The sequence below is a fragment of the Coloeus monedula genome (assembly GCF_965178545.1).
Source record: "Coloeus monedula genome assembly, chromosome: 2".
NCBI classification, from domain to species: Eukaryota; Metazoa; Chordata; class Aves; order Passeriformes; family Corvidae; genus Coloeus; species Coloeus monedula.
This window is the reverse complement of record NC_138782.1, coordinates 120,029,902-120,050,312: the sequence shown is the minus strand read 5'-3', so window position 1 is coordinate 120,050,312 and position 20,411 is coordinate 120,029,902. Positions and strand designations below refer to the sequence as shown.

At 62.4% G+C, this 20,411-nt stretch overlaps 1 protein-coding gene across 4 annotated transcripts; it reads right to left on the bottom strand.

Moving 5' to 3' along the window:
- Positions 1-11,248: 11,248 nt before the first annotated feature.
- MAPRE3 (microtubule associated protein RP/EB family member 3) lies at positions 11,249-18,530 on the bottom strand. 4 transcript variants are annotated; one of them, XM_082302368.1, is made up of 7 exons: positions 18,428-18,530; positions 13,949-14,076; positions 13,716-13,861; positions 13,360-13,561; positions 12,622-12,773; positions 12,320-12,472; positions 11,249-12,087 (listed from the first exon to the last, which is right to left on the bottom strand). In XM_082302368.1, exons 2-7 carry the CDS (start codon positions 14,067-14,069, stop codon positions 12,019-12,021), a joined length of 843 nt encoding a protein of 280 aa, XP_082158494.1. In that variant the 5' UTR covers positions 14,070-14,076; positions 18,428-18,530; the 3' UTR covers positions 11,249-12,018. The 4 variants fall into 4 exon arrangements, with proteins under 4 accessions (XP_082158494.1, XP_082158493.1, XP_082158495.1 ...); XM_082302367.1 differs by lacking the exon at positions 18,428-18,530 and adding an exon at positions 16,444-16,736; XM_082302369.1 differs by lacking the exon at positions 18,428-18,530 and adding an exon at positions 16,444-16,736 and having other exon boundaries at positions 13,405-13,561.
- Between the last annotated feature and the right edge of the window lie 1,881 nt (positions 18,531-20,411).

Here is a 20,411-nt window from a genome sequence, read left to right as displayed (position 1 = left end):
CTTCCTTTGGCGCTCTGCGGTCTCAGAGGCGCTCTCAGTCTCTGCCTGTCCGGGCACGTCGCTGTCCCGTCCGTGCAGAAGCGGCAGAAAAGCAGAGCCCCGCGGGACCAGCCGGGCTTCGCCTCTCGCGGCTCCCGACTGCGGCCCCGGTGGCCCAGGCCCGCCCCGCGCTCGGGCTGCAGCGGACGGCGAGACTCGGGTTTGCGTCCGGCCGGCTTCGCACACCGAGCCTGGCGGTGGGGTGGACGGACGGAGAGATTTAGTCCAGCTCAGGTTTGGACAAGCGATACAGAGAAAACAAGTAGAACTCGGCAGCACCTTTGTATTACAGCTGGTGGTGGGGTCCGTGGCTGCGACCCAGGAAGAGATGACCGGTCCGGGGAGATGGTCCCGAAAGGAATCGCCTGCCCAAGGTCCGGTGTCTTCCTCTCAGCTGCTGGCAGAGGAGCCCTTGCAGAAGCTATCAGCTCTTTAGTGATTATCAGCTCGTGATATCAGCTCAGCTCTGCAGGGCAGCCTCTAGGCCAAACCAGACCGGAGAGAGAGATGAGAAGACCCGTATGGCTGGTTCTGCACGAAGGTATCTTTATTGTGGGCTTCCTCTGGCGAAGGGTGGGCCAGGGACGAGTTCTCCTCTTCTACAGAGGCGAACTGGTCTTTTATAGGGATACAGGGGATCAGCAAGGGGACCAATGGATTACAGAGGGTCTGGGATAGACCAGTGGGTTACAGAAAGATCTGCATAGGGTCTCCCAAAGGATTGTGGGTCTACTTTTCCTCACCATGACTCAAAGTCCTTTCCAGGGAGTCCTGCTGGGCGATTGCAAAATCTCTTATCTCAGCAGACATCCCTCCAGGGCAGTGGCTGGGCATATCCCACACCTTTGGATCCTTGTTGAGCAGCTATTCTTTATTGCGGCATGCCAGCCGCGTGAGGGATAACTCCTGCCTTTCATGTGCACCTTGGTTACGAAGTTATTCCCTTAGCTAGAGTTACAGCATGTTTATTCATTTAATTTCTAAGAAATCATTTACATTTTCTTTAAAATGCTTTGAATAACGTCGCCTATCTGTTTTGCGTTATTTCATGGTCTCTGCTGCTATCTTGTTTCATAAACAGCTCATTACACGCTTTTCTGGTGGTTATTCCGAAGCCGTCTTGCCTTGGCTTCTGGTCAACTTTTCCTTGGCAGCTCCTCTTGTTCGCTCCGCCACTCGTCCACTTCAGAGCGGGTTTTTGTATATTTGCAGCTAAAAGCCTTTGTTGTGCTATCTCGTTTGTTGCCATTAAGCATAACATTGTTCACAGTTTTGTCTATTCAGCAAGCAAGCTGACGAATTTCCTTTTACATCAACTCTCACGTTTCACAAGGATGCGTCCAACTCCCGCCGCTGGAAGTCCGGCAGTACTCCCGGGCTCGATCCGGTGTGACCCGGACAGCGCTCACCGAGCGGGACCAGCATCTCTGCGCCTCTTCCCTCGCGCGGACCCGCTCGGAGCCGCTCTCCGCCGGGTATTTCCCTGAGTCTGCAGACATGGGGTGGAACAGGCCGGGACCATCCCGGCCCCAGACAGGGCCGTCCGGAGCTGCGTTCGGAACCGCTCTCCAATTCCAGCAGGGAATTCCTCGGGCACCGGCAGCGCCTGTTTGCGGAGGGCACGGTGGCCTGCCTCGGGACCCCCGGCTATGCCTGAGCCAGGCACCGGGAGCGGGACGGGGCTACCCCCGCCGCCGACCCCGCACTTGTCCGGTGTAGCGGCCGCTTCCGTTCTCTCTCCCGCCAGCAGCCGAACCCGCGCGGGGAAATTCTCCTCCCGCCCAGCCCCGCCAGCAGCCCGAAGCAGCGGAGCAGTGCTCTCGTCAGGGATCTACCGCGTGTTTTTCTCTTTTTGACCAATAAAACCAGGGGAGAGCGCGAACGCAGTCCCCCACTACCACAAATTATGCAGTCGAGTTTCCCGCATTTGGGGAAATCGCAGGGGTCAGCACACCCGGAGTGCAAGGGATGAGCCTCGCCCTGGGAAAACCACCTGCCTGATCATGGTGTCTCCCCTGCCAGGTAAGTATGAGACAACAACCCCGCCGCCCGCCCGCCCCGCCCGCCACACGCCCCCACAGCACACGGCCACCCCGACACCAGCCCCGCCCCGAACCGGCCCCGCGCTGCGCCGCGGCCCGCACGGCCCGGCCCGCGCAGCGCCCGCGGACGCGCGAGGGCAGCGGCGCCCGTGCGCGGGCTGTGTCCCGGCATGCCGCGCGCCGCCGCCTCATTTGCATGGACACGCCCCCAGGCGCGGCGGGAGCTGCGGGCCCGGCTCGGACCCGCCCGTGCCGGGACTGCGCGGCCTTTGTGCCCGCCGGACCCGCGGGAGGGTCACCCGGGCAGCTCCAGCGCTGCCTCTCCTTCCCGGGACTTGTCCCTCCTTTGCCCAGTCCCGCCGAGGGCTGATGCCCCGGGTCAGTCTGTCTCCTGTCCCTAAGCCGAGGGGCTGGCAAGGCTCGTGCTGTGTTCGCCGGCCATTGCCACGTCACTGCTGAGGCAGGGCGACTCGCATCACCTTGCTTCTCCCTCGGGAGCTGCAGCACAGGGGTCCCTGGCACCCGGGAGCTCAGAGTCCCCATCACTGCAGCCCAGGTCTCCCATTGCCCCTGCTTGCCTGCTTGGGGATGGGCTGTGCAACGACTGGCAGCCTCCAGTCAAAGCCCTTCCACCTCCTCTCCTCTTCCTCCCCGTCTCTTCTTGCACTCAGGGTTGTTCCTCTGACCCTTATCTGCCCCATCCAAGCCTTGCTTCCAGGCTCTCACATTGCAGTTTGCTTCCAATTTGGATCGGGTGAACCCTCATAGACACAAACACCAACAGCAACAAACCCAGCGAGACCTCGGTGTAAGAGACGGTCCGAAGATCCCTCATCTGCCTCACGATCATCGCCGAGGACAGAGATGGAACACAGGAGTTCTGGCCTGGCTGAGGTGGGATGTCTGCCAAGTGTTGCCTGCAGGTGTGCCCGCTGGGAACTGGTACGCATTCCTGAGGAAAATTAGTGCAGGTCGCAATGGACTGCGCTGTTCTTGCTGCCCAGGCGGGAAGGACTGCGCTGAAGTGGAAAGGAATGACCTGTCCTGTACGTCTGTCCTGTACCTGTTTCCCAAAGCAACGGGCCTCATAACAACGGCTGTAGATTTGCCCCACCTCTTGGCCAGTTGCCCCTCGCTTCTGAAAAGGACTATAAAGGGACTTTCTGAAATAACTGAGATAGAGATCTCCCCACGGAAAGAAGACGAATCTATTGGCAGAAGACCACGAGGGCTTCGTCTCATCTGTTGGTAGCTATTGCCCCCCCCTTTTTCTTCCTCTCTACTTTGTTTCTCTCTCTCACTCTCTCTTACTCTCTTCTATTGCATTACTGTGTTGTGGGCACATAATAAAGGTGCACTGTTTTGATTAAAACTGAAATCTCTTGTGTCCATTTACACCCTGAGATCGATAAACGAACCATCACGACCCCCGCTTGCATTAGCAGATCGTGACACTTGGTGCTGCCCCAGCAGGTTGCTTATTCATCCTCCATGCTCAGAAGCCATCGTTACACATCTAAAGGTTTTGCTCCAGGTCTTCCAAGCAGTGCTAGAAGTTCACATCGAATTCTGTGAAAGGGCATTTCCATTCTCCGTCTTCATTCTGCAGATGGACAGCACGTGCCACTGTCTTGCACGGGGACTCCCAGGCCACGAGCAGCCAACATATCCCTGAGACCCCAACCAGCAGTGACAGGAGAACTGGGGCACTGTGTTGGCTTTGGGTGTGCAAGGCCCTGTGGGGTCATGGGGGCTGCTGGGTCTGTTGTGATGTGAATATCGGTGTTTAAGGACCTCTTGCTTCCCCTTGGAGGGTGCCTGGGCATTTCCATGGCACCATGTGCTCATGGGCATCCCCTCCATGGCCATCTGCTCTCACTGTGCTGCTGCCAGTGCCCAGACCCCCACGGTACTGGGGGTTGCTGGGCTGTGAAGGCCTCTGTACATGGACCTTGTAGGTGTCATCCTGTCCACCTGTACTGGAGCCCAGTACAAGCCATTACCACTCAGCGAGGTCCTGTGTAGCTCCTGCAGCCCTGCCAGTCTCTAGGAACGCGGAGTCCCTGCTCTGGCTGGGGATACATGCTCTGCTTTTCTCTTTGCAGGATCAGCCAGCAGCGGAGCTGAATCTGTGTCCCTGAGATACAGCTGGTCTCAGAGGCGCTCTCAGTCTCTGCCTGTCCGGGCACGTCGCTGTCCCGTCCGTGCAGAAGCGGCAGAAAAGCGGAGCCCCGCAGGACCAGCCGGGCTTCGCCTCTCGCGGCTCCCGACTGCGGCCCCGGTGGCCCAGGCCCGCCCCGCGCTCGGGCTGCAGCGGACGGCGAGACTCGGGTTTGCGTCCGGCCGGCTTCGCACACCGAGCCTGGCGGTGGGGTGGACGGGCGGAGAGATTTAGTCCAGCTCAGGTTTGGACAAGCGATACAGAGGAAACAAGTAGAACTCGGCAGCACCTTTGGATCCTTGTTGAGCAGCTATTCTTTATTGCGGCATGCCAGCCGCGTGAGGGATAACTCCTGCCTTTCATGTGCACCTTGGTGTAGTGGTTTGGTCCAAGATACTCATTACCATTTATCTTCTGTGAGATAAGAATTAGGAGAAACGCAAAGCAGGCACCAAACTTGAAAGATTATAAAGAAGTTTATTACCAGACCTGAAAGAAGAAAAAAAAATTATACCACACCTTCAGAACTCTCCTCCTCCCCCCACCTTCCTCCCTTCTCCCACTGACAATGTAAAAAGACAACCCTTAAGATGTTCAGTCTGTTTACCACTTCCATAATAACCTTGTTCAGTCCATTTAGAAAAAGTGTCTTCTTGCTCGTGCTATGAATACATTATCACAACGAGAGAGCCGCCCACTTCCAAATATCGTTCAGTCCATTTAGGAAGAGGAGTCTCTCTGCCTGCGTGTGAGTCCCTTCCCCCGACTTTCAGCTTTTCCCGCAACTGCTTTCAAGGGTCCACTCTTGAAGTTTTTTGGGGTACAATTTTAAGGTTGAGCTGTTCAGAAACAAAAGTTCTCTTCACCCATCTCTGGGAGCATTTCATCTCTAAGAACAGAGGCCCTTCTCCTTCTCTGGGAGTAAAGGGTCTTCCTCATCTTCATCTTTAGGACTATCTCTGGGAGCATCTCTAGGAACTGAGGTTTCTCCTTTTCCATTTGGAGCAAAAGTCCTCATTGCTTCCATCTCTCCCTGTCCAAACTTCTCATGAAATTACAGCTGCGTCAGCATCTGCCTATCTCAGCGCAGGTGCTTTTGCTCACGAGTTGAACACTCCACCCCCCATATCTTCATGAAATTACAACAGGATACTCTGATATATCATAGCTTCACAACAGAATTTCAGCTTTAAGCATTTCCTCTTTCTCTTCCCTCAGGTTTTCAGCTCTTCACAGCAATAAAAGTGTTAATCTCACCTTGGCCTTGCAGCTGGAATGTGGCTTATCGCTGTTGGTCACCTGACCTTGGCCAGACAGCGGTGCTGCGTTTGCTGAAATCTTGGCTGCAGTGGAGGGGGGGGAACCAAGCCACTCTGGCTGCCCACAGCCCTGCTGGCGGGGGGAGGGGGGGGTTCCGCAGGTGGAACAGGGCCCATCGGCTCCAGGATGGCTGTGGCCCGGCCTGGCATGGCCCGAGCAGGGCCTGGGGTGGGCCCACTGGCCCCTGCACGGGGACTGCAGCCACCTGTCCCAGCACTGGAAATGAGGGAGCTGGGGGGGGAGTTTGTCTGTTCTTAAGTGTGGATCACAGAGGCGGTGTAGCGGGTTGAGTTCGAAACCGGGCAGAAAACACCAATTAAATGTAGTGGTTTTGGTTCAAAATATTCATTACTTACTTGTTTTCCTTCTGTGAGATAAGAATTAGGAGAAAAGCAAAGCAGGCACAAACCTTAAACAGTTGCAGTACAATGAAAGAGTTTTATTACTAATAGAATTAAAAGTAAAGAGACAATAACAAAACAAAATTAAAGCAAATCCCCCCCCCCGCTCCAGCCAGCACTTCTCTCCTTTTACCTAGCTCACACAAGGGATAACAGAACATGGGATGTTAGTCAGCGTTCCAGTTCTTGAAAAGTCTCTCTCTTATGCTTAAGGGAAAAAAGGGTTTTTCCTTCAGTTGCACGTGGTTCCCAAACTGCCACTAACAGCAGATCCGCCCGGAAACAAACAATCTGCTGTGTGTAGAACATCTCTCCCATGAAAAATCTCACAGTTCTTTCACACTGCAAAACATGGGCCATCACATGGGGTTATTCATCTTTTTAAGGATAAGTTCTTTTGGCCTGCACACAAAGGCTCTTCTTCGCCACAAGTCTCTAACAGCCTCTTACTACTATAAAGCCTGGCATTGGCATTCTTCACAATCTTCACAGGCACACGAAGACACTCCATCCCCCCATGTTCTTCAAATGGATTAAAGAGACAAACAGTTTGTGGTATTACAGTTTCTTACCACGGCATGCAAGAAGGTTTCTTTTAAGCTGCCCGCCAGAATCGTGGCACCGCCCTCTTTTCTCCCAGTCGCCATTTCCAGCTCCGTCCCACATGGCTCACTTCTCTTTCTCTCTGACTCTGACGCCGCCATGCTGAAGGGTGTTTTTGTTCGGGCTTTACGGTGGGGAAAGCCTCGCTCCCTTTGTGCTGCTGGCTGCGTGGTGTCTTCTTCAGTTCAGCACGAAGTGTGCTGGCTGCAGACAGGAGGCTCTGCCGGCTCCCGTTGACTCCGCCGGCTCCGCATGGAGAGGAGAGGGACCCGCCGGTCCCCAGAAGCCGCGCTGGATGGGTTTAGCTGTGAGCAGTCCATGGCTGGTTTGAGCTGCCTGTGGCTCTGAGGCAGTCCCCCCCCAGCCACCCAGGGTCCGTGCCACAGCGTTGGGAGAGGGGGAAAGGGGCAGTGGCCCCGGCCCGGCCCGGCGGGGCCGGGAGGCTCCGGAGCCCCCCCCACCTTCCAGCAAGCGAGCTCCGACCAAAAGGAGAAGTCCCGCCTTTCTGTGCGGTTTAAATATGTAAATTGTGAGAAGCGTAATTGGTCTTAAAGACTGTCCATCAACTCAGGGTCAACCCAATACAGGCGGTCACAATTCACAGTTTTAAGTGGCTTAAAGAATTGTCCATATTCAAGCTGGCCAGCTGATAGGTTCTGTCAGGTCATAGAGAAAGCTGTAAGAAGAACATCACTTCCGAGACTTAGCTTGGTAAACTATGACATTTGGTTACGAAGTTATTCCCTTAGCTAGAGTTACAGCATGTTTATTCATTTAATTTCTAAGAAATCATTTACATTTTCTTTAAAATGCTTTGAATAACGTCGCCTATCTGTTTTGCGTTATTTCATGGTCTCTGCTGCTATCTTGTTTCATAAACAGCTCATTACACGCTTTTCTGGTGGTTATTCCGAAGCCGTCTTGCCTTGGCTTCTGGTCAACTTTTCCTTGGCAGCTCCTCTTGTTCGCTCCGCCACTCGTCCGCTTCAGACCGGGTTTTTGTATATTTGCAGCTAAAAGCCTTTGTTGTGCTATCTCGTTTGTTGCCATTAAGCATAACATTGTTCACAGTTTTGTCTATTCAGCAAGCAAGCTGACGAATTTCCTTTTACATCAACTCTCACGTTTCACAAGGATGCGTCCAACTCCCGCCGCTGGAAGTCCGGCAGTACTCCCGGGCTCGATCCGGTGTGACCCGGACAGCGCTCACCGAGCGGGACCAGCATCTCTGCGCCTCTTCCCTCGCGCGGACCCGCTCGGAGCCGCTCTCCGCCGGCTATTTCCCTGAGTCTGCAGACATGGGGTGGAACAGGCCGGGGTCATCCCGGCTCCAGACAGGGCCGTCCGGAGCTGCGTTCGGAACCGCTCTCCAATTCCAGCAGGGAATTCCTCGGGCACCGGCAGCGCCTGTTTGCGGAGGGCACGGTGGCCTGCCTCGGGACCCCCGGCTATGCCTGAGCCAGGCACCGGGAGCGGGACGGGGCTACCCCCGCCGCCGACCCCGCACTTGTCCGGTGTAGCGGCCGCTTCCGTTCTCTCTCCCGCCAGCAGCCGAACCCGCGCGGGGAAATTCTCCTCCCGCCCAGCCCCGCCAGCAGCCCGAAGCAGCGGAGCAGTGCTCTCGTCAGGGATCTACCGCGTGTTTTTCTCTTTTTGACCAACAAAACCAGGGGAGAGCGCGAACGCAGTCCCCCACTACCACAAATTATGCAGTCGAGTTTCCCGCATTTGGGGAAATCGCAGGGGTCAGCACACCCGGAGTGCAAGGGATGAGCCTCGCCCTGGGAAAACCACCTGCCTGATCATGGTGTCTCCCCTGCCAGGTAAGTATGAGACAACAACCCCGCCGCCCGCCCGCCCCGCCCGCCACACGCCCCCACAGCACACGGCCACCCCGACACCAGCCCCGCCCCGAACCGGCCCCGCGCTGCGCCGCGGCCCGCACGGCCCGGCCCGCGCAGCGCCCGCGGACGCGCGAGGGCAGCGGCGCCCGTGCGCGGGCTGTGTCCCGGCATGCCGCGCGCCGCCGCCTCATTTGCATGGACACGCCCCCACATCCGCTCGGCGCCGCTCGGACCCGCTCCCCGCCCCGGTCTCATTTGCATGGCCACGCCTTCTCCCAAAACCCCGCCTCCTGCCCGCTATCGGCGCAGCGCCCCCTGGCGGCGCGGCGCAGCGGCCCCCGCTCCTCCCGGGCGCAGCCGGATCCTGCCCAAGGCACGGACCCAGATCCCAACGGATCGAGATCAGGAAGGGAAGGAAGCAGGATGCTGCTGTTTAACAGGATGCTTGTCGGCAGACGGTGCCAGGTACAGGAAAGAAACTCCGCCAAACACAAGGAGCAGACAGGATGGGCATTTCCCAAGCCATGCCTGTAACGACGGGAAGAAGTAGAAGAGAAGGACAAGAGCCAAAAGAAATTTCCAAATCTGTTCTCAGGGACAGCGAAGAGGCAGAAGGCAAGCTGTATTTCAGGGACAAGGTCGCGAGTGGTGATTAACACCCCTCCAAAAGTGTCAGGGTGCGGGTCCCGGACAGGATGGGCTGAGCATGGACAGAAGGAAAAATCGGAAGAGGAAGAAATTGGGCTGGACTGAAGGGGACCGGAGGCATCTCCTGTTTCCCTGGCCAATCCTTTGGTTCCAGTTAGGCCAGGGAATGGAACAATGGATTTTCTAGTGCATACCGGCATATCTTCTTCCATGGTTACTGGCTGTAAGGGACCTTTAAGTAAAAGGAATGGCGTTGTTGTTGCTGCAATGAGAGGAAATCCCTCAGGGCAGGAAATCCCTCAGGGCAGGAAATCCCCCAGGGCAGGAAATCCCTCAGACTGTCTTACAGCCCATGGAATTCGGGACTGGGAACGCAAAATGAGCCCGTCGCTTTCTCCACGCGGCTGAGTGTCCTTTGCCATTGCTCAGGGTTTGCTGTGCGAGTTAAATGCACAATTAACTTTTCCTAAGGACTCTGCCCAGTTTGCATATTCCTCTGGAAAATGCATGGAAAGTGCAGCTCTGCCCATTCACTCAGGGAAACCTGCAGAAGAGGAAATGCCCGGTGGAGTTTTAGGTGCGCTTGTACCACTGCTCTTGGCTTTGGGAATCCCGGGGCGAGAGGGAAACATGAGTCCGGTAAAAGCTGAACTGAAATCAGGAGTGCAACTGGCAAGAAAAGACCAACCCCGATAAAATGAGAGGCCCAGCAAGGACTGGAAGTGTTAATAGGCTCTTTTTTAGCATTTGGCTTATTGCCAATTCGAATTTACCACTCTAATCCTCCCAGAGAAGAAGCCTAAGTCACCGGGATAGACAAGTGGAAGAGTTACGGGAACTTAACGCCCAGATTGCTGACGTCCTTCTGGTTGTCCCAAATCCCGACACCCTTCTCGCCTCAGAGCCAGAGGCCGGTATGGGCTCTGTGGCGTTGGATGTGAGGGACGTCTTCTCTCGTATCCCCGTGGGTGAACAGAGTCGCCTTGTCTGTGCCTTTGAATGGGAAAATCCAACTCGAGAGGGGAAAATGATATCTCAAGATTGGAATGAAACTTTGCAATTGTTTTCAGTTGTTCATCAGGACCTGCAGACAGACCAATTCCACTGTGAACGCCGCACACTTGGCTAATCCTCTGTGCTAGGGAAAAGAGAAGCCCAAGAGGAACGGGCTGTCTGGACGAGAGGCACCGGGAGGGTCCCCAGCAGGACCGGGCAGTAGCTGGGGAAAAGGGAATTCCGGCAGCGGGAGATGGTGACCGCTGGCCCATCGGCCGCTCCCTCGGAACAGATCCCGACCCAGACGGAGGGAAGAGCTGCGCCCGCGGGCTCGGGGCAGCGGCTCCCGGGGCGGAGCCGGGGCCGGGCGGGTCCGAGGAGCGGCGGGGGCGGGGCCGGGGCGGATGTGGGGGCGTGTCCATGCAAATGAGGCGGCGGCGCGCGGCATGCCGGGACACAGCCCGCGCACGGGCGCCGCTGCCCTCGCGCGTCCGCGGGCGCTGCGCGGGCCGGGCCGTGCGGGCCGCGGCGCAGCGCGGGGCCGGTTCGGGGCGGGGCTGGTGTCGGGGTGGCCGTGTGCTGTGGGGGCGTGTGGCGGGCAGGGCGGGCGGGCGGCGGGGTTGTTGTCTCATACTTACCTGGCAGGGGAGACACCATGATCAGGCAGGTGGTTTTCCCAGGGCGAGGCTCATCCCTTGCACTCCGGGTGTGCTGACCCCTGCGATTTCCCCAAATGCGGGAAACTCGACTGCATAATTTGTGGTAGTGGGGGACTGCGTTCGCGCTCTCCCCTGGTTTTGTTGGTCAAAAAGAGAAAAACACTGAGCTTTGGTAAAACGCGGGGTCCGTCCTGTGCTCTCTGTTGCTCCATGTGTCGAGAGGACGCGCGGCGATGGTGTGACCCGTGCCCGCACCATGGAATCCCGATGTGTACCGTCCTGCACCCTGCTGAATCCCGTCCGAGGCAGGAGTACGGGCCAGGGCCTCTCCGGGCTTTAATATCCCAAAATCACCTCTGAAGAAACTGGTCACCCAAACTCAACCCGACCCTCCTCACACGCTGCGGTCCCGGAACCTCGACCCAGGTCGACTCCAGCTTCCCACCCTCCTGCCGAGGGTCTGTCAGCAAAGAAGAACCCCCAGCCCAGGAAGCGGGTCCAAGACCTTGCAGCGAACCCCAGCATGGGCAGGACGCAGTGTTACCACACGAGTTTATTTAAATAAAACCGAACACAGATGCAGCGTTGCGACCGGAGTGATGGACCAGACAAGCGATGCGACAGGGACGCGGCAGCCAGGGCAGGTGGGCGCTGCGAGCCCTTGCGGTGACCCACCCCAGCCCCGGCTCCATGGGGGCCACGGGCGAGAGGAGAGGGCCGCTGCCATTCCACGCCGTGGTGAGGACAGGCTCCAACCCAGGACCCCTGTGGCTGCAGGTGCCCCCCGCTGCCATGGCCATACTGGGCTGGGGTTTTCTTTTCGTCTTCCCAGGAACCTGAACCAACATCTCTCTCCTCTGTTCCGTGGCCTCCCACTCCAACAGGCTGCCAGGCCGGCACTCACTCCGCCACGGGGCTCGTGGGGCCATGGGTGTCCCAGCAAGGTGAGCAGTACACGCCATCCCGGGCCAGCCCCCGAGGACTCGGTGTTCCTTCTCACTCTCACTGTGGGCAGGCAGGACACCAGGGCAGCTGTGGCACTCGCTCACACCAGGGCGACAACAGAAATAAATATGGGGAGGGGGTGGCACAGGCCAGGCCCCAGCATGGGGCCAGAGCCCGTCACCAGCCCCAGCGCAGCCGCGCTCCTCGCCCAAGGGATGTCGGCTGGTTATGGAGATGGTGGGTTCCCCCTGGAGCTGCCGGAGACCGCGATGGCGTGTGACAGTGCAGGGCGAGGCGCGGGCTCGGACCTTAAATGTCTATGGTGGGGGGCGGCGCGGGGGGCGCGGGCGCGGGCCGGGGCTAGTACTCGTCCTGGTCCTCTGGCGGCTGCTCCTCCAGCTCGTCGTCCTCTGGTGGGGCAAAGCCCTCCTGGGGGAAAAGATGGCAGACATGGGCACAAAGGTGGCATAGGTGGGCACATCAACCTCCCGCTAGCATGGCACGAGGGCTTTGGCAAAGCCCAACCCTCTCCTGGCACCCCATGGAATGAACAAGGCTGAGAGTGACTGGGGGGGAAGGGATTTCCTCCCCTCCCAGGGAAGTCCAGAAAGCAGGATAGAGACATGAGTTCCAGGGGCCTCCCAAGGTGCCCGGCCCTCACCTCTGTGGCATAGAGGACACTGACGATGCCTGTGATGATGGGGCTGTTCTCATTCTCGTGCTCCTGGCAGATGAGCTCAATGTCCCGCAGTTTGCTGAAGTAGAAATCCCGCTCCTTCTCCAGCCCATCCACTGTCAGCTTCAGGTCCATCAGCTGTGGGAGAGGGAAATGGCCACAACCTTCAGCCCCCCCCAATCCCACAATGTGCCCCAGCCCCTGGCAGGGACCTCCCTACGTGGCTGAAGCCTTCAGTCGCCCCCAGCCCCGTGATACCCCCCAGTCCCGTGGCAGGGAGCCCCTACCTGCTGGTTGAGCTCCAGGATCTGCGCGTCGGCCTCGCTGCCGCCGTTGCGGGCGGCAGGCGAGTTTTTCCGTAGGATGCCGCTGGGCACATTGCCGAGGCGGGCTGGGTTCGGGGTGTTCTTGGGGCCAGTGGGGGAGGTCCTCTGGGGAACTTGACAGCACATGGGGACCAATGGGTTAATGCCGGCTGGGGGGGCTGCCAGCAGGGACCCCCCCCCCACATTGTGTGGGGGTAGCAGTGGGCAGCAAGGGCAGGCAGATACCCTGTGCAGAGCCACGGCTCCAGGCTCTCCCAACTTCAGCCTCCCCCCTGCCTCAGTTTCCCCTGGCAAATCTTGCCCCCAGCCCTCCAAGGGTGCTCGTGACTTGTTTGGGCTTCAGCATGGGATCTGAGGAGGTCCCAGACCTCGACAACTCCCATTGGGCCAGCACAGGGAGTCCCCAGTGCCCATGGGAGCTGTGCCGTGGTGGCACGGCACGGGGGGATGGCAACCAGGGGGGCCTGCAGTGAAAAACCAGCCCCAGCCCAGGCTGAGCAGGCAGGTGGAGGCAGCCAAGATCCCTGCTCCTCCGCTGTCTCGGTGTCCCTGCAGACCCGCCCGGCCCCCCCGGTCGCAGGCAGGCAGGCAGCAGAGCAGGGCGCAGGCAGGGGTTCAGGGGGACGCCTGGCCACGGCCAGCGCGCCATGGGGTGCAGAGGGCGGGGGGCAGCGCTCGCCGGGGGGCCCCGGACATTACCTGCAGTGCCAATGGGTTTCTTGGGTTTGTTGTAGATGTGATCACCTGGGTTAGGGGGGGGCGCGACGTCCTGGCCCTGCCGCGCCAGCAGTGGGTTGTACTCCTTTCCATCGTAGTTGGCGTCAAAGAATTTCTTGAACCACTGGATGAACTCAAAATTGTCCTGGAACTTGCCCTTCACCAGCCGCTCCACTGCAATGATCTAGGGGGACACGGAGGGGCCGGTAGGGCAGTGCTCCCAGCGTGCCCCTAACACAGCAGGGACACTGGCACGGTGGGGACACTGGCACAGAGCAGCACGGACCCCAGCGGAGCAGCCTCCCACGGGGCAGCCCCCGCTGTCCCCATGGACCTACTTTGTCCACTCCCATCTTCTTGAAGGCAGCCTGCAGCACCTTGAAGTTGTGGATGTACTCATGCTCCAGCTTGGCCTGGAACTTCACCTTCCGCAGGTGCACGCAGCCGGGGAACAGCATGTCCATGAACTGGCAATACGCAGCCCCTGTGCCGGGCCCACGCCACGGTCAGGGGGGGCTGGGGACACCCTGACAACACCCCCCATGTCCCGTACACCACCCCCCAAGCCCACCTGAGCAGAGCTGCTCAATCTTGGTGTAGTTGAGCTGCAGGGAGTCATTGACCCAGGCCAGCATGTCATGGCGGCTCAGGTTCTCACTGGTCACCGACGTCGAGTACACATTGACGGCCATGCCCCAGCTGCCAAGAGACAGGGGTCACACCCGCACCAGGGGCATCGGGATCTGGGGCATCCATCCCACCCAGACTCTGACACCGGGGCCACCGGGATCTGGGGTGCCCATCTCACCCACACTCCGGCACTGGGGGCACAGGGACCCAGGGTGCCCATCCCAACTGCGCTCCAACACCAAAGGGCAGCAGGGCCAGGCTGCCACGGTGCAATCTGTGGGACCCCCCACTCCAGCGGCACCCCAAGCTATGGCAGAGAGGCACGAGGGCCCCCAGAAGCCCCAGTGTGGCCCACATGGCCAGGTGGATCCTCGCCCTGAACAGGGGTACCCAGAGGAGCCAGGTTTGGGGTATTGCTGGGAGCGAGACGTGGATACAGTGCAGGATGTGGCTCATGGGGAAGGGGTCCCAGGATGCAGGCACTGCCGAGGGGATGCAAGCACTGCCGAGGCCACTGTCCCTGCGCCGAGGGGCTGCTGGCCTGTGTGAGCCCGTGGGGCTCCTGGGGGCTGGTGCCCATAAGAAGCTTAGGGCCCCCCTCTCTGGCCCCCGGTGCTGCCTAATCTGCTGGGGCCAGGATCGGGATCGGGGTCCATTAGAGCAGGGCTTAGAGGGGCAACATCTGCCGGCAGGCAGCCTGTGCCCAGATGGCTGGGGGCTCCAGGACCCCCTGGCTGCAGTCCTGGCATGGCAGGGCACAGGGAGCCTTGCCGCAGAGTGGGGGACACTGAGCCCCAATCTCACTGTCCTGCACCAAAAGCTTTAGTGGAACAACTGATGAGCGGTCCTGCTGCCCCTTCCCAGGAGTGGGGGTCCCGGTGCCCCCGCGGCCCCCCTGCACGGCAGTGGCGGCAGCGGCGGCGTTAATCCGCTTCCCTGCTCGGTGAGGGGGGCTGCGGGGCCCGGGCCAGCTGCCAGGCGGGGGCTTGGGGGGGGCAGCCCCCCTAACCCCCCCTCCCACGCCACAGCCCGGGGGAATGAGGGGGGGGCACTAAGAGCGCACATCTGCGCCCTGGGGGTGCAGCGGTGCGGGCCTGTGGGGCGCTGCCACCCCGGGCTGCTGTCACCCCCCCAGTGCCCGTTTGGGGGGGAAAAGGTCCCGGTGGCCGCAGTCCCCCCACTCTCGGGTACAGCACCACGGTGACTCAGCACCGGCGATGTCGCACGGCTGTGGCCGCTTGAACCCCACCGGCAGCCGAGCCGATCCATCCCCCGCCGCGGCCGGGATCCCCGGGACCCCCGTCCCACCCTGCCGTGTTACCGCACGCAGCTGCGGGGGGGGTCGGTATTTTTAGCCACCACCGCAGCAGCTGGAACCGAGGCCCCCGCGCCGCCGCCACTCCCGGCACGGCGAGGTGCGCACCCACCAGCTCCCGGCACCGGCGAGAGCCAAACCCCGTCCCGCGCCCGTTTGGCGGCATCGCGGCAGTGGGGTGCAGGCAGGGGTCCCCCCCAGGACTCTCCCCATCTTCCCCCCCTCCCTTGGCTCCGGCAGCAGAGCTGAGTCATGCGCGGCGCTGAGCCAGAGCCACGCGCACTGCGGTGCCGCGGCTGCCGGGCACCGCCGCGCTGGGGCAGGGGCTGCGGCGGGGCCGGGGGCTGCCCGCCCGCCCCGGCGAGGAGCAGCTGACACCCCCTTGCCATCGCCCGCCCTGCTCCGCACAACCGGGGCAGCTGCCGGCAGAGCCGAGGCAGGACCCCACCACGAGCCGTGGGGCCACGCCGTGCCCTGGCTGAGCGGGGGGGTGGATGCCCGTGGGACCTGGCACAGCCGCCCAGGGCTCTGCGGCATCCTGCCTGTGGGGAGCTCGTGTGGAACGGGGCAGGGACCCCCGGATTCCCCGCCGGGATGAACTGGGGTGTCACCGGGCCAGCCGGACCTCGACTGCCGCACACGCCGGCACACGTGAGAGCCCGGGGGCGAACCCTGACACGCGGGGAGCACCCTGATCCACACCGAGAACCCTGACACGCGGAGAGAACCCTGATCCCGCCGGGAGCACCTTGACCCACCGGGAGAACCCTGACCCCGCCGAGCACCGGCGTGTCCCGATCGCAGAGCGGGGACGCCGCCCGGGGCGCGCGGTGCCACCCAGCCCGTCCCCACCCTCCCAAACGCCTTCCAAGCCCCCGGCACAGCGCCGAGCACGCCCCGGTGTAATGACAGGGCAGTCAGGGCCTGCGGCACCCTCCGACCCACTGCTGCCCCGACGCCGGGTGATGGACGCGCCCAGGGCCGGGAGCCTCCGGCCCAGCCGGTTTGCCGCCGGCTCTTGCCAAAAAACCCTAATGAAAATAAGAATTCAGCCCAGATTCCCGGCAGGCCGTGAGGAGAGGGGTTGTTGCCGGGCGCCCGGCCAGGCGGGGGACGCTTACCGCTGCATTTTAATTGTCCAGCCCGGAGCTGCTAATCACGGCCCGACGGCGACCGAAGCCCCGGGCGTGCGTCCGTGCCCGTCCCGCGGCGCTGCCGGGGCGCACGCAGAGGTCGTCCGGGCCCGGTCCCACGCCGCAGCCCCCCCGGCCGCTCTGCCCAAACAAACGGGAGCAGAGTGAGGCCGTGAGGTGCCAGAGCGGCGGCCGAGGGCGGCGCCGACGGCGGGCACCGGGAGCTGAGCAGCGCGTCGGTGCCGGCCCAGCAGCACCGCGGTGCCGGTGCGAACTGGGCTGCTGCGACTGGCGGGTTCTATTTTGGGAGCCGTCCCGGTCGCTTCTCAAGTGACAAACACGCGAGGGGGGTGGCAGACAGCCCGGCGGGGGCCGAGCGCCGTGCGGAGCCGCCACGGGGCTGCCGAGGATCTGGCAGCGGGCACGGTGGCCCGGCTGCTAACAGCGAGGGCCGCTCGCCCACGTCCCCCCCCAGAGCCACTTCCCCCCACCCCGAGCAGCGCATCCCCGTGCCACAGCCCGTGCTGCGGTGGGCACAGGTGGGTTTGCCGGGCGCGGGCAGCCCCCAGCTTCGCACCGGCTCCATCCCCAGCTCCGTACCGGCTCCAGCCCCAGCACCCTTCCCTGCTTCCCGGTGGCAGTGCCCGTCCCGGCCCGCGGCGAGGCAAACCGGCCGTTCACGCACCGGGAGCTGGCGGCTCCCGACGGCGATGCTCGGGGAGCGGAGTGAGTTCCCGACCGCCCAAATCCCCCCGCCCCGCTCGGCTCCCGCTAACCTAAATAACTCGGTACAGCGGCGGGAGCATGTGCAGAGCGGAGCCCTCCCCCCTGCTCCTGAAATATTAATGCCGCGGGATGAGCCGAGCTGGGAGAGCCGGGGTGGGTGGGGGACGCACTCGCATCCCCGGGCGGGACAGCGTGCCTGTGCCATGCCGCCGGGCAGGGCTGTCCCCAGAGTGTCCCCATACGCGTGATGGGAGGTACCGTAAGGGCTCACGCCATCCCCAGGACCCCGGTCACCCTGCGGGGTGTCAGAGGCCGCGTTTTGAGTGCCCGACCGCGGCAGAGGGAGCCTCTCGGGAAGATCCCCGGCAGGAGATGCGACTGGATATCCTGGGAATGGCGGGGAGCACAGAGAAGGGCCCCGGCCCCATCCCGACACGCATGCGTCAGTGACACCGTCACCTTACCGGTGACACCACTGTACCGGTGACACCGCCGCCGCCGTGCCGCCATGAGTGCGAGGACCGAGAGCGCGTTACGCTCGGTGTGTCACGGTGACAACCACCTGCCGCCCTGGACCGCCACGGCAGCATCTCGGGAGCATCACCCACAGCGGCACCCACGGGACGGGACCGGCGGCACCGGCAGTGCCCGAGCGGCGGCGGCCCAGGTCCCGCAGGGAGCCCCGAGACCGGAGGTCTCCGGCTGATGCCCAGGCCCCGACGATGGCCGGTACCGGCGGCGATGCCCGGGCCGGTACTGCGCGGTGCCGGTGCCGAGACTACAGCTCCCGGCGTGCCGTACCGGTGCCGCGCCGTGCCTGCGCCGTTCCGTACCGGGACCGCACCGTGCCATGCCCGCCGTCCCACGGGAGCCGCAGCCGGGACGCAGAAGCGGCCGCCGCTGAGTCAGGCCGGGCCCCGCCGCCACCGGCCCCGCGGGACCGCTCGGCCTCACCGTTCAGCCCAGACCCGTTCGCGGCCCGGCTCCAACCGCTCCATCCCCGGCGTTACCGGACGAACCGGCCCCCCTCTCACCTCCGGACGGTCCACCTACGGAGGCCACCCGGCCCTCCGGCCTCGCTTCTGCAGCCCCGTTCCCGGCCCGGCCCTGCCACTCCATCCCCGAAGGCCCCGCGGCCCCCCCGGCCGGTCCTGCCGGGCGGCGGCGGCCGGTGCGGGGATGCGGGTGATGTCGGCAGCGCTGCCCGCTCCCTTCCCGGCCTCCCGAGCGGTCCCGCCGCACTCACCGCTCGGCCGCGGCCGCCGCCGCTCCACTCCCCCCGCTCCGCTGCTCCGGGACCGGGACCGGGACCGGGCCGGAACCGCACGGACCGAGCGCGCCTGCGCTGCCCCCCCCGCGGGCGGTGCCAACCGCCCCGCCCCGCCCTCGCTGCCATGGCAACGGGCCTGACCACGCCCCCGGGCGGTAAAACGGGGACGGCCACGCCCCCTCCGGGCACGGCAACGGCGCTGGCCACGCCCCTCGTCGCTGCTATGGCAACGCGCCTGGCCACGCCCCCTCCGCCATGACAACAGACATGGCCGAGCCCCTCTGTCGCCATGGCAACGGGCCCGACCAGCGCTCCCTGGTGGCGGGCGGCGGCTTCTGCACCCCCGAGACCTCTCGGGGAACCCCCCAGCCACCCCCGGGACAACCCCCAGACCCCTCGGGGAACCCCCCAGCCACCCCCGGGACAACTCCCAGACCCCTCGGGGAACCCCCCAGCCACCCCCGGGACAACTCCCAGACCCCTCGGGGACCCCCCAGCCACCCCCGGGACAACTCCCAGACCCCTCGGGGAACCCCCCAGCCACCCCCGGGACAACTCCCAGACCCCTCGGGGAACCCCCCAGCCACCCCCGGGACAACTCCCAGACCCCTCGGGGACCCTCCCGGGACCGTTCCATGACCCTTCAAGACTCTTCCTGGGACGCCCACCCAGAGCCCCCCAAGACCCCTCTAGGAACCCCCGAGCCTCCCCCCGAGATCCCTCTGGAATGTCTCCAGGCCCCCTTTGGGATTCTTCAAAGCTTCCCTCGGGACCTCCTCGGAGCCCCCAAGCACTCCCGGGACCACTGCGGGGCCCCCTCTGGGACGTCCCCAGGGACCCTCCCAAGATCCCCTCGGGACCCTCGGGTACCACTGTGAGCTCTCTCTCAGAGGCCCCGAGCCCCAAATTATCCTGGGACATGTGGGACCCCCCTGTAACGTGGGGACACGCAGAGCCCTTGTGATACCCCTAAGAGACCCCAGAGCCTGTCCAAGACCCCCATGACCCTCTATGCCCCTTGCATCCACCCTGCACCCTGTCTGTGCATCTGAGCGGCGGATGTCCACGTGGTGACAGGGCCAGCTCTGTGTCCCCCCTTATCTTACCGTGTGCCCACGCGTGTCCCACTTGTGTCCCCACGTACCCACACATGTCCTCCCCGTGTCTCCATGTCCCTATGTATCTCCTCTGTGTCCCTAGGTCTCCCTCCATGTCCCTATGTCCCCACATGTCCCCCCTGTGTCCCCATGTCAGGGCTCTTTCTGCTCCCAGCACCCTCCTGGGATCTGCTTGCCCCCAAATGCTGAGGCCATGGGATCCCTAATCCTGACCCCCATCCCGAACCCCCATCCCAGACCCTCTGTGACCCCCAGACCCCCAAACAGGTGCAGGCTGGGCGCTGTGAACGGTCTTTAATGAGCAAACAACGGACGGCATGTTCCTAAATTGGCCGTGCGGGACCACCCGGGGGGGACACGGGACCCCCTGCCAGGTGCCCACCGGCCCCCAAACACCTACAGGGACCTACAGGGGGGAGGGCACAGGGGGCACAGGGGACACGGCGGGGGGCGAGGAAGGGTTGGGACACCCCCCAATAGCACCAGGGGGGAGAGGGACTCCTCGGGGGGCCACACGCACACGGACTCCCATTGGCAGCAGGAGCAGTGCTGGGGACCCTGGCAGGTGAGGAGGGAGCTGGTAGGGCCTGACACAAGTGTCAGAGGGATGGGACACTGGGACACACGTGTGCGGGAGTGCTGACACCTGCCCAGGGGTTCACCTGTGCACACCTGTGTGCAAACGTCCCGCTGGGCCCATGCAGGTGTGACACAGGTGTGACACAGGTGTGACACAGGTGTGTGCTATGGACACTGCACTGGGCCCATGCTGGTGTGACACAGGTGTGGCACAGGTGTGACACAGGTGTGTGCTATGGACACCACACTGGGCCCATGCTGGT

What these genes read in the sequence shown, in the direction of transcription:
- MAPRE3 (XM_082302367.1), bottom strand. An exon ending in GATTGAGCAGCTCTGCTCAG is followed by an intron (nt 13,862 to 13,948) that starts GTGGGCTTGGGG and finishes GGCCCGGCACAG; the next exon opens with GGGCTGCGTATTGCCAGTTC. An exon ending in GTGTCCTCTATGCCACAGAG is followed by an intron (nt 12,088 to 12,319) that starts GTGAGGGCCGGG and finishes CTTTTCCCCCAG; the next exon opens with GAGGGCTTTGCCCCACCAGA.